The sequence below is a fragment of the Cavia porcellus genome, unplaced genomic scaffold (assembly GCF_034190915.1).
Source record: "Cavia porcellus strain 051 isolate PalLab524CR breed Dunkin Hartley unplaced genomic scaffold, mCavPor4.1 scaffold_6, whole genome shotgun sequence".
NCBI classification, from domain to species: Eukaryota; Metazoa; Chordata; class Mammalia; order Rodentia; family Caviidae; genus Cavia; species Cavia porcellus.
The window spans coordinates 61971033-61983914 of NW_026947489.1; the positions used below are offsets into that span (position 1 = coordinate 61971033).

Sequence of the window (12882 nt, forward strand, 5' to 3'; positions counted from 1 at the left end):
CTATCACTGGTAAGATGGAGGAAAACATTCTATGGAATATTTTTCTCAAAGAAAAAGATGTACATTTAAGAATTTGAGAACAGGGCTGGGGATTTAGCTCAGCAGCATAAGCACCTGCCTTGCAAGCAGGCAGTCGTGAGTTCGATCCCCGGTACTGATAAAAAGGAAAAAGACGGGAAAAAAAAAAAAAAAAAGAATTTGAGAATAAAAGGGAATCTGATGAGACAAAAAGTTTGGAACTCAAAAAAAAAAAGTTTGGAACCCATAAAAGAGATGATTACCTGACCACGTTCAACGACTTCATTATTATTCCTATTAAACACCTCGAAAACGGCGGAAGGTCAGAAAGACACTCTGGTGGGGTTAACTCTTCTACATCAGTAACCTAAAACAAGTATCAAATCAGTAAATTATTAATTGAGGCTGAGCTAACTGCTTATTTTACATTGGTCTGAGTTTTCTTCTATACCTGGTAAAAGCATTACAGAAACTGAAATGAATGATTTTACTAAGTGCTGAAATATCTGTAACAATTATGAATCATCTACAGAGAAGTCTCACTCAGTGTGACAGAAATGAAAGACATGTCCCTCACAAGCCTTTGTCCAAGTCCAGTAGTCTTTGCTCTCTGCATCATCTTCTGTAAAGAGCATCTGGGCTCAACGAATTTCGCTGTTTCTCCCTCTGTCGATGAGGACTTTTCATCTCTGCAGTACACTGTGCCATGCCAGCTTGGGAGCACTGAGCGCCCACAACACCCCTTGCTTGCTGCCCAGAGCAGTGGAGCAGCTGTCCAGGCCTTCAAAAGTGCCCAGTTGGATGGTTCTTTTTACCACTGGCCACACAAGGATACAGAAGCTGTCCAACACTGATAAATGAGCTCCTCAGCAAATGGCTCCTATCTAAATCCAGAACTTCCAGTTCTTCCAGGGAGAACATGGTGGACAGATAGCAGCAGCTACGGAGGCTCTCTGAAAGACCCAGCTTAGAATTCAGGAATGGTGCGGAGTAAGGAATCATAAGCAAGTGGAGATATGCCCTGCTGACCGAAGAACGAACTGGCCTGAGAGAAACCAACTTGGAATGCAATCCTGGCGCTATAACAGGAACAGAAAAGCCTCAGTGTGGAAGCTGGAGCCCACGGCATTGGAAGCTGTGATTTGGGTTTCCCGCCGCGTGGCGGCTAGGTCTACATCGGCTCGGCAGGGAGAGAGACGCGTGGAAGCTCTGAGAACGGGAATCGGTGAACGGAGTTGAAAGCAGGACGGGCGGGGAGCTGTGCATTGACTTGCGGTGAGGTAAGTGAGAGAAACTGAGACTCTTCCACAGTTTAGGAGACTCCAACAGAGGACATTCTGGGACTGGGCAGACTTGCGGGAACAGGGCGCTGCAGTGACTTCAGCCACGTATCCCCCTCTCAAGCGGGATTGGTGAGAAGTGCCTAGCCTATGTGACGCTGCTGGCTGAGACCCAGTAGGCTAGCACAACCCAGATCCCAGCACCTGAGGGTGACCTGGAGGGGTGGGCCCCACATAGGCTGCCTGGTCTGCAACTTCCTGGTGTGCTGCAGTGGGCAGGAACACCTAGCTGGCGCAATTCAATCAGACTGTGGCTGACAGGGAAGGAAGCTGGGCCTGCTGTATACGCTTGCATATATAAGGAACAAAGAATATGGGAAGAGGGAGCAACAAGAAAGGCCTTTCGGCCCCCAATCCTGAGAAACAAGCAATAGCAAACACCGCACCAATAGACACAAAGCGTCATCTCCAGAGCCTCATAGATGAGTTCAGGAATGAAGTTATTGATGACCTGAAGCTAGAAATAAGCAGAATAGTTAGAGAAATGCTAAGCACCACCCGAGAAAAAACAGATGGTGGAATGGAAGAACAGAAAAAGAGGGGAGAATTGTTTGATGGAGAAAATAGAGAAAGCATAGAATACGTGAAGCAGGTTCAAAGAGACTACCAGGAAACTAAAAACTCTATCGAAAACTGGCATAACAGCTTAAAAGAAACTAAGGACAGACTATCTGAACTGGAGAGCAGATTTGTAATATGGGAGAATGAAATGAAAAACTTCTTAAAAGTAACAAAGAATCAAACAGCAATAATACAAAGACTAGAAGATGATAAGAGGATCCATAACTTAAGAATTAAGAACATAAAAGAAGAAGTAGGGACACAAACAAATGAACTACAAAAGCTACTCACAGAAATAATCCAGGAGAATTTTCCTAATTTAGCAAAAGGTAAAGATACTCAGTTGTATGAAGCATACAGGACCCCAGCCACCTACAACCCAAACAGAGCAACACCCAGGCATATAATAATTAAAATTCTAGAAATTCAATACAAGAACAGAATATTAAAAGCCGTCAGAGACAAGAAACAGATCACTTACAAGGGAACACCCATCAGAATTACAGCAGATTTCTCTGCACAAACCATCAAATCACGAAGAGCATGGGGGGAAATAATTCAAGCTTTGAAAGATAATAATCTCCAGCCAAGATTGATATATCCTGCACAACTATCCCTGGAAATTGATGGAAAAACAAGGTGCTTCCAGGATAAAGAGGAACTAGGGGAATATGCAACAACCAATTCAACTCTACAGAGAATACTGCAGGATATTCTAAAAAAGTAAAATACGAAGAATTCAGAAATAGTGGCAGAGAGGCCACAATGAATGGAGCAGAAAACAAAATGAAGAAGACAAACTGACAACTAATGACAGAAAAAGAGCTCAACAGAAATGAGGCAGAGAAGATTGGATGATAGGAACATCTTATTTTGGAGAAAATGACATCTTAATAGGTAATACTGATTTAGTATCATCTTGTTTTGAAGTCTCATCAAGCTTTTATTCTTCCGTCTCCATTGGTCTAAACAGGTTGTATCTTATTGGATTTTATTATGTATGATAGTATAAGCAAAAACTTTTAAAGACAAGGAGATTATACAGAAACCATTGTTCGTTTTCTGTTAGTGGATTCTAAATACCCTGTAATGCTGTCATTCTCTTAAATGGTTTTACATTGTTTTGATATATTTGATGCTACAGTATACGAAGTTATACTCAAAGATTTCAAGGAAAGAGACAATATGGTAACTACTTTTATGTCAGGATTATCTTGTGGTGAAACACTATTCTGCTTAAATGGTTATGTTTTGATCTGCGCTGTTTTGCTGTTATGCCCTCTTTTATCTCAATCTCCACTTCATTATTTACTTTTTTATTTTTATCCTTTTAATTAAGGGAAAAATAAAAAATAGCAGGATATATTATGGTAACCCACTTTGACTTTCCATTATCTTGATTTAAAGCCCTGTATTACTCTCACCATCTTGTTTTTGACTGATGTCCCCCTATTCTGTTTTGCTTGATAGTACCAGGTTCGAAAGTTTAGGCAACAGCTGTGAAGATAGTGGGATTCATTATAACGCCCATTCTCGTTGACTATTATCTACTTTTGAAGACCTATAATGTCTCCAATGTTTTGGTTTTGTCGGTTTTGTTCTTTACTGTTTTGTTCAATTTTATTATAACTGATGATATAGGCAATTCTATTACAGATAGCGGGAGGCATTATGGTAACCATTGTTGATCACCTTGTATTATGCTTTTACATTATCTATTATGTCCACCCTTTTGATTTGATTGACTCTGTTCTGTTATGTCACATTTGGTTCTACTCCCTTCCAAAAAAGTAATAAGAACTGTGGGAGCAACAAAACCCAAAATGGGTAATTGTCATTGTACAAAAGAGAGGAAAAGAAAGTGCTCTAAACGATATAACTGCATGTATATTTAAGTGTATAAGACAGATAATGATATCACTGAGTTTTGTTGAACCATTGAACAGAACTGTTTGCAGTCTCACTGTTGGAATGTCCACTTTACAAGCTTTAATTTTGTAACTTGAACAATTATTTCTAAGATGACAATATGTAATCCATTAACTAGTGATTTCCTACTGTTTATTTTTTTCTGTAAATCTGTATAACTTGTACCCTTTCTCTGCTTTTTTTTTCCTCCTTAAATTAAAAAAAAAAAAAAAAGTCCAGAACTTCCCTCCCAGCCCAGGGTTTTGCCACTGTTCTCCACCCATAGTCACTGGGGTGTGAAGAGTCGCTCTCTTTCTCTAGCTCTCCCAGTTTTTTGCCTTACTCTTGGCTATGTTTGAGATCTCCTGTCAGAGGGACACTACTTTAACAAGCCTTCCAGTGCTTCCTCTGCTGGAGTTATCACACATATCTGCATGTTAAAGATAGCCATTAGTAGCTAGGAAACAGCACCATTTATCATCACACTGTGCTGACCTTAAAGTACTGGTACACCATGCAGAGCTCTTGCCTCTAACCCCAGCACTCTAGGAGGGTGCAGTGGAGGATCAAAGTGCAAGCCCAACCTGGGGAACTTGTCTCATAACTTAACAAAAAATTTAACAGGGCTGGGGATATAGCTCTGTGTCAAGGTCTAAATTAAATTACAAAATAAAAACATAAAAAATTCAAAATAAAGTATAGTAAATGATTTCTGTACAGTGAGACAACACTACTGACTAGTTAAAAAATTAATAAAAATGTATCTTGGTATTTTAGGCCAGTATAGATGTGAAACATGATTACAGGAAGACAGGCGGAAGGCTGTAGTGGGAAGAATGCTGTCACTACATTCCTGTGAGCTATGTGGTGGTGCTGATTTCTGAAGGTAGATGTGACAAGTATAACATGCATATAACTAAAATCTCTAAGGAAGCCCCCAAAAGTACACTAAGAGTAATATAAAAACAGCAGTAAAAACATCTGACTCATCCAAAATGGCAAGAAACAACAAAAAGAGCAGAGAAACTGATAGAGCAGATGGAACCAAAGGAAACAAATGCCAATGTAATTGGCTTAAGTCTAAACACATCAATAACGTCACTAAATCAAATGGGTTACAAGTACCCCAAATAAAGGCAGCAACTGTCAGATTGGAGTTTTTTAAAACCACTCATATGGTATTTAGAAAATAAATTAAATAAAGAGACAAGTAGAAGTAAAAAGATCAAAATAGACTTGCTAAGCAATCTTAAAGCATAAGAAAGCTTGTGTGGCTATGAAAATATCAAGCTGGACTTGACAATGAAATCATTACAGGGCCTAGGGATACAGCTCAGTGGTACAAGTGCCTGCCTGGGCAAGTGCAAGGTCCTGAATTGGATTCCCAGGACCAAAAAAAGAAGAAAGAGAAAGAAAGGAAGGGGGGGCGGCAAACAGAAAATATGACAAGACACAGAGGGAGGGATATCACAACCATAACCAAGGACAGTCAATTTACCCTGCACCTGGTAACAAAGCTCCCAAACACAGGAGAGGAAAGCAAGAAGAACAAACAAAAAGAGCCGGAACCAGGGCTGTAGACCTAGCATACCGATGGCAGCAGGCACCCTCCTCAGAAGGATGGAAGCACCCCAGCTACACACGAACACAGGCTCTACCACACCGCCAGCTCTGTGGCACAGCACGAGGCAGTGCGGAAGATGCAGAGCAAACACCACGCGTGCTCCATGGGGCTCCAAGAGCTAGGGCACTGCAGGTTTTGGCAGAGACTTTAATGACTTACAACTTCAGCTACACAGTTCAACAGAGTAAGTCACGCCTAATTTTACTCTACGTCACTTAGCAATTACTTTCCTAAATCAGAAGACCTCCCTTCAAGCTTGATAGAGGGCTTTGAATTTTATTTAATGATTCAGAGTTTAGTAAACATCGTTTTAGTTCCAGTTTTATGTTATAAAGTTCATATATTTTTAAGGACAACAAGCCCTGTGCTGTGTATCAATGTCTAAGTCAAAATGCACGACAGGTAAGTGTCCAGAGCCTGCTCCACCTGCACACTCGTGTCAGCAGCTAAGGACACAGCATTGCACAGTCACCCAGCGATATACCCCTGGACCACGTGCACTGGCCACATGGCACAGGACCACAGCAAACATAGAACTTGGGCATCCGCAGCGGCTCAGCATCCCCTTCTCTCTGGCATGACTTACACCTCTTCTCCAAGAGGGAACACACCCTGACTTGTCATCTGGCCGTGCCCTTTTTCACCAAACAGATCCATAATTTCTGTATTAACAACTTTCCTTCATCAACTACAGTTACTTCTTTTTTTTCTCTCTCATCGGGAGTATTTATTTACATGAACAGCTTTAAAAGTCAGAGCACTCAATTTGTTTAGTACATACTCATGTACAGCTGGCTCTCAGTGGTACACTGTCACATATTTAATTTTTTTATTATTTATTTTTTGGCTTTCTGAGACAGGGTCTCACTATGCAGTTTAGGCTGACCTTAAGCTCACTTTGTAGCCTATACTGGTCTCAAACTTGCAAGGATATCTTCCTGCCTCAGCCTCCCAAGTGCTGGGACTACAGGCGTACGCCAGTATGCCTGGCTGCTGTTACATATTTTATATGACTCCTTTAAGAACACAGGGAATCTGGAAACTTAATGAAAATTAACTTTACATACTAAAATCCTAGTCACCTCTGCTTACTAAAACGTTGATTTTGTGTTATAGCTGGTCTTTTACCGTTACATAATCATCACTGTTCATATCAGAAATGTGGCTCAGGTGATCAAAACACCCATGTCACCCTGGGATCCAGTACCCAGTCAGCCAACGGGAGGTCCTGCTATTCCCCGCTTTCTCACCAGGCCCCAACTCACAGGCCCACAGCTCAACAAAAGGGACAACTTTCTCCTCACATTTTAGATGAACACAGCACAAACAGGTTTTTTCCTTTTTGGTATTTTGAGACAGGGTCTTCTGTGTCAACTACAGTTACTTTTAAGAGAATGAGCCAGTATGCAGGAAAAAATGATTTACTGAAATTGAGGCCAAAAACTTAAATCTCCTATGCTTAGAAATGAAAAAGGTAATAAATACAGCAGGAAGAGAGAAGAACTACATTCTGCTCACACCTGACCATCCCCCCTTGCATCTCCAGGAAATAATCTTCAGAAATGAACTGACCTAGTTAGGTGTCATGGCACACACTTACAATCCAGCACTTTGGGAGGCTAAGGCAGGATTGAGAATCCAAGCCCGGCCTGGGTAACTTAGTAATACCCTGTCTCAAAATAAAAGTCCAGAAAAGGAATGGGGATGTAGCTCAGTGTGAAGGCCCTAGGTTCAAGGCACAGTACCAAAAAAATGACCAATTCATCAACCCTCTCAGTGTCCACCTTTGAGGCTGTGTGGGCCACACTGAGCAGTGTACTAATTAATGAAGAAAGCTTCAGGTCCGCTTAATGTCCATGAAAGCTGCCTTCACGGGCATCTGCATAGGTAGACTGAAATACTACCATCCATGATTACTGCATTTTACTCGCCAGGTCACACAGGCACAATCTGCACTTGAGTACCATGCAACTAAGTCATGAAAAATAATGCTAAGAATCACACATTCGCACATACCTGTCAGTCTGAAGCACTGGTGGCACCACGATCCCAACTGGCAGCTTGCACAGCTGGTAATACAAAGGGATCTAACCTAATAAAATTAATAAAAGTCACCTGATAGGACAGTCATGCATGTACCATTGGTGGTTCAAGCCAGCAAGAACATAACATATTCAAATGAGATCCACCTGACAGTGAGACATGAATTATGGGCCCACTGTAGTGTGCTAACCTTAAGTTTACATCTTATGACCTTATGGGACCCTTTGGCAGCTGTCCAGCGCTCTAGGCTGGACATGTGTACCCTGGAACACAACCAATACAAGTGCCCTGACGTGAATCTGGCCCTATCTTAGACCCTGGTACATATCTCACCATCACATGACTCCCAAATGCCCCTGGGCTGAGCAGAGTGCAATACTGAAAAGCAGGCCCCTCTGAGGTTTAGGGCTGAAAACCTGAACTCATGCTCCTGGTGGAAATGGCACCCTATAAGCCGAAAGAAAGGCAGGGCAGTTTCAGAATCAGACACCTCACCTTCCGCAGCTGGTGGCTGATCTCCACCACAGGTGCAGCGATTAGTGTGGAAAGCACGCCTTGGTGGACGGGGCTGTGCTCATGCCAGGTCTGCACGGCGGTTATGAATTCATGAAGCGGGGTCTGCACAGAGTACAGGAGCTGCAGGGATACACATGAGTCAGTGTAGGTAGCGCTGCATTATCCTGATTAAAGAAACAAGACTTGCAAATGAGCATTCCCAGCTGGTGCTGGTGCATCCCAGGAATCACAGTATTCTAGGGCAGTGAAGCAGGAGGATCAAAAGTTTGAACCTAGCTATGGCAACTGAATGATTTACCAAGATCCTGTCTCAAAATAAAATGTTAAAAGGCCTGGGGTTGTAGCTAAATGAGAAAGCCCTGGGTTCAATGCCTAGTGCTACAAAAATAAGTCTCGCTGGGTGTTGTGGCACTTGGGAGGCTGAGGCAGGAGGACTGTCACAAGTTTGAGGCCAAGGAGGACTATATAGTGAGTTTGAAGCCAGCCTCAATTACAGAGGAAGACCCTGCCCGCCCCAAGAAATGTAAAAATCAGTAAATCAATAAGTGAACACATTAAAAAATTAGCACTCCTCCTACCCCTGCCCCTTCCAAGAGCTATGAGGCTCATCTGCCAGTCACCAGGTCTATATTTTCCTCTCAGCAGCTCACTCAAGTCTCCAGGGCACCACTGCTCACAGAGAACAGCTGTGGCCAAAGCCTTTACCAGAAGCAAAATAAAAATCCTCAAAAACACAAGTGCTAGGGCCATGAAGGAAGGAAGGAAGGAAGGAAGGAAGGAAGGAAGGAAGGAAGAAGATGAAAGAGGGAGATAGAAAGGAAAGGAGGGGGCTAAGGATTTAGCTCAGCAGCATAAGTGCCTGCCTTGCAAGCAGGCAGTCGTGAGTTTGATCCCTGGTACCAATAAAAAAAGGAAAAAGACAAAAAAAAAAAAAAAAAAAAAAAGAAAGGAAAGGAGAAACCTCAATGACATTAAAATAGCAATTTCTGGCAGAAAAATTAAAGGTCTTGGCATAAATGATATTAAATAAACAGATTACAGACACTAAAATAATGCATAAAAAACAGACATTTCAAATTCAGGTATGAATGAGGTTAGGAAAACATGGCAAATAAACTTCAGTTCCTTCCATCAGTCAAGGCTAGAATAAAATTGAAAATCTTTAATATTTTATAAAAACTGTCACCCATTTAAACATTTTTTAGACTCATTAAAAAAATAACAGCTCACTGACAGAAAAAGTAATGGTTCTCTCCCATAACATGAATTTGTTCACAAATTGGCTTTATTGACTTTTAGGAGTGAAGTAAATCTGGCCCAGTTTTCTGTTGTTTGTTTTCTGTTTTACAGTACTAAGCCCTTAATCCAGGGCTTTCACACTGAGTTATATCCCTAGCCCTTTGATTCTTTTTTAAAATTTTCAGACAGGTTCTCACTTGAGCTCTCCACCCTCCTGCCTCAGCCTCCTGAGAGGTTAGGATCACAGACATGCACTACACCCCTGGTACTGACTGTCCTTCTACAAACTGGCTTCTCAAGCTCGGCATGGTGGCACATGTCTGTAATCCTAGCACGTAAGAGGCTGCGGGAGGAGGATCCTTGCAAGTTTGAGACCAGCCTGGGCTACAAATGGAGCCCAAGGCCAGTCTGAACTGCATAGCAAGTCCCTGTCTCAAAACAAACAAAACAAAAAAAACCCAAATTGGCTTCTTGACACTCTGCACATTGGCCTTCCATCATCAAGAGACTGTGGTGCTCCAATGTTGGTGACTGCTTCCAACCAGGGAGGACCACAGGCAGTGGAAGAATGCCTAAATGAACAGTAGCATTCTTCCCAGCCAAGGTCTCTGTCACCCCACAAACAATCAAAATCAGCCTCTTCAAGTCCATTTAGTCTGGAAAAGTCCAGAAGTAACTGTGTGCATGCATGGGCTACAGTGATCAGCTTCCTGTGCTGTAGCTAGTGATCTTGGACTTCTGAAATCCTGTTCTGGGACTGCAGGCCACCTGGGACTCAGGGTCCAGACTCTGCCCATCTCCCTGGTACAGAGATCCCTTTGAGTGAGCCCACAGAAGACAGCGTGCACTACAAGGTGCCTGCAGCACTGCTCAGGCAGCCACAACCCCCACATAGCTCAGTGTGGGGAGCCCATGGGTAAACTCCCTCAGCCTACACCCGCTAGAGGCATCAGTACCCGCAGGCCTTCTGCCGGTTGCCTCTTGAAACTCTGTGCCATGCATTCCAACATTTTCTGAAACACTTTCTGGACCATGTCAAACAGCACTGTAACTTCTTCATCTGAATCTCTTTTCTGAATCAAGGAAATTCCAGTGATCTCTTTCAGAATGCCAAGAAGTAATGACATGTAAAAAGATCCTTTTACTAGAAAGAAAATGGGAAAAATCAGTTAAAATTAGGCATAATCAGGCATAATTAGTAGAAATATCTAACTACATGTAAATAATGGCAAGTGAAAGACATTTATTACCATGAGTCAATATTAACACCAGGTTAATTGGACTGCTCTACATTCTAATTGTTTTGATTGGTTTTATTTGATTTTACTACGTCAGATGGTATGGACAACTATTTTGAAGATAATAAGATAGGGCCAGAGATTTATCTCAGTGACACAAATGCTTGCCTGGCAAGTGTGAGGTCGTGAATTCGATTCCTGGCTCCAAATAAATAAATAAATCTTAAAAACAAAGATAATAAGATATATAACAAAATATATAACAGCCATTGTTGGTTTCCTATTATCCTATTTTGAAGTTCTGTACCACTTTCACTGTTTTGTTTTGATTGGCTTTAATCTGTTTTGTTAGGTTTTATTCTCTTTAGAATTAATTAATTCTAACCTGAATGGAAATGGCTTGCCCCACTTAAGCATAACACTGTATCGGTACTTTGTTCACTGCCGTGGTAAACAGTGCAATTTGGTTGTAACGCCAGACTACCTAAATTATTACTGTCTCTTCTGCTGCAATAGGCACAACCAAGCGGGCTGGAGAACTCCCAAAACATGATGTGAGTATCCCATGGATAGACTAAAATTTCTAACACATGGGAGTAGCTTACAGGTTGTTTCCCTTTTCCAAATAATCAACTTTACTATGCACCAATAATCTCATAAAATCAACTCTAACTAACTTTCTCCTATGATTGATCCTCAGATCTTGACTTTTCCCTTTTCTTTATAAACAACCCTGTGGGTAAACTGATCTACAAAAGCAGTGACTTGTGCTCAGTGAGCTGTCAATGTGTCTAAAGAGATTCCGTTCCTTCTGACACACAGCCACATGGGTTACAGCTGGCCTGAGGGAAGGACTGACACTTTGAGACGCCCTGTTAGACTCCCATGTAATTAGAGTGAAACAACCATGCAATGAAGTGCAGGAATGAGACCACACTCAGGTGGCGAAGAATGCCTGAAACACAGGCCCGGAGACGAGCAAGCGCCACAGCCTACAGAGTAAAAGATACAGTAGGCTCCTCCTGAGACCCAGGAGCAGCCCACAGCCCAAATTCACCAATAAAGACAGCCCTGTTTGTGCCACTTTCTACAATCTTTTTTTTTTTTTTTTTTTAATCGGTACCAGGGATCGAACTCACGACTGCGTGCTTTCAAGGTAGGCACTTATGTTGCTGAGCTAAATCCCCAGCCCCCTACTTTCTACAATCTTATACCCTAGTTTACTCTCTAAAAGGACTTGTGGTCTGGCAGAATTAAAACAAATAAAAAAACTTTGTCATACCTCTAAAAGAACAACAGAAACTTTCATAGAACTCTTCCTACTCAAAAGAGAGGGAAGGACACCCTCCTCACACCTGTTCTCTGCTAGAACCAGTGTGTGGAGGTAAAGAGATGTCACAGAGCTCTTCTACCATGCCCTGCAGACTAAACATCTGACAGACAAGAGTGGCCATCCTCCTGCACCTGTCCTCAGAATAAGTACACTCTAATGTTGACAAACCACAATGAGCTCTAGCTCAACTGGAAAGTTGTTTCATTATATTCAAGCATATGTACTTTATAGACCAAATAGATAACAGGTACTGGTTAGTGCAATGGCTAGAACTCATCCTAAACCCAACAACCACATGCAGGAAGCACTGACCTGGGAGGCCTCACAGTCCCTGGGTTCTACCTCTCAAGGCTGTGAGAGCTTATAGCCCATCACTAAGCAAAGGATGCTGTCATTCTAGTAGGAGTCTGGGTTCCCACAGCTCTTCCAACATGGGATCTGTCAGTGAACAAGCAGCTCAATATGAAGTAGGATGCCCTGCAAACTGAGGGCCATCTTGTGCTGTCCATGGTTGGCAATGGCCTCTGCCTGCCTGACAATGCTCTATATCAATTTTCTTCATCTTTTCATTGAGAAAATGTCCTACATCTAGTGTAATCATATTTTTTAGGAACTTAACATTTATTTTTATTTGTGCTGATACTTTTTATTAGGAAGTCGTCTTTTTCCATGGTCCTGGTTATTTTTAGTGCCTGATACTGTAGAATGCGCAATATTTTTCAAAACATACACGTGTGTGGTTTTTGTTGTTCCTTTGTTGTTTTGTTTTGTGTTTTTTTGGATGATGTTGAGAACTGAACCCAGGACCTCAAGAATCCTAGATCAAGTACCATACCACTGAAATACACCCAGGCCAACACTGTTATAGCAGGAACACCCACATGTTCATGAGCTGGGCTTCTAGCATCTGGACTGTGCGCTGGGCCACCCCTGCCGTGTTACAGGACACATTTCAGCATGAGGGATGTTCCAGTAGAAAGAATACAAGGTACCTAATTTCTTAAATGAAAATGGTTTCCATATTGAAACTCTTTCACGCAGGACAGTAAGTCCAGCAAATAA

The 12882-nt window shown here is 42.0% G+C and overlaps 1 protein-coding gene across 4 annotated transcripts in view; it reads right to left on the bottom strand.

The window, feature by feature from the left end:
- The window catches only part of Ncapg2 (non-SMC condensin II complex subunit G2), a 61144-nt gene that overhangs the window by 9413 nt on the left and 38849 nt on the right, over positions 1–12882 (bottom strand). For 3 of the 4 annotated variants that reach the window (XM_013152315.3, XM_063250854.1, XM_063250853.1), the window contains exons 24-26: positions 10206–10393; positions 7990–8130; positions 282–385 (exon numbers count right to left, since the gene is read on the bottom strand). In XM_013152315.3, coding sequence (XP_013007769.1) covers positions 282–385; positions 7990–8130; positions 10206–10393 — 433 coding nt within the window. Of the gene's footprint in view, positions 1–281; positions 386–7467; positions 7544–7989; positions 8131–10205; positions 10394–12882 lie in introns of all 4 variants that reach the window. The other variant, XR_010048146.1, reaches the window with a different exon arrangement.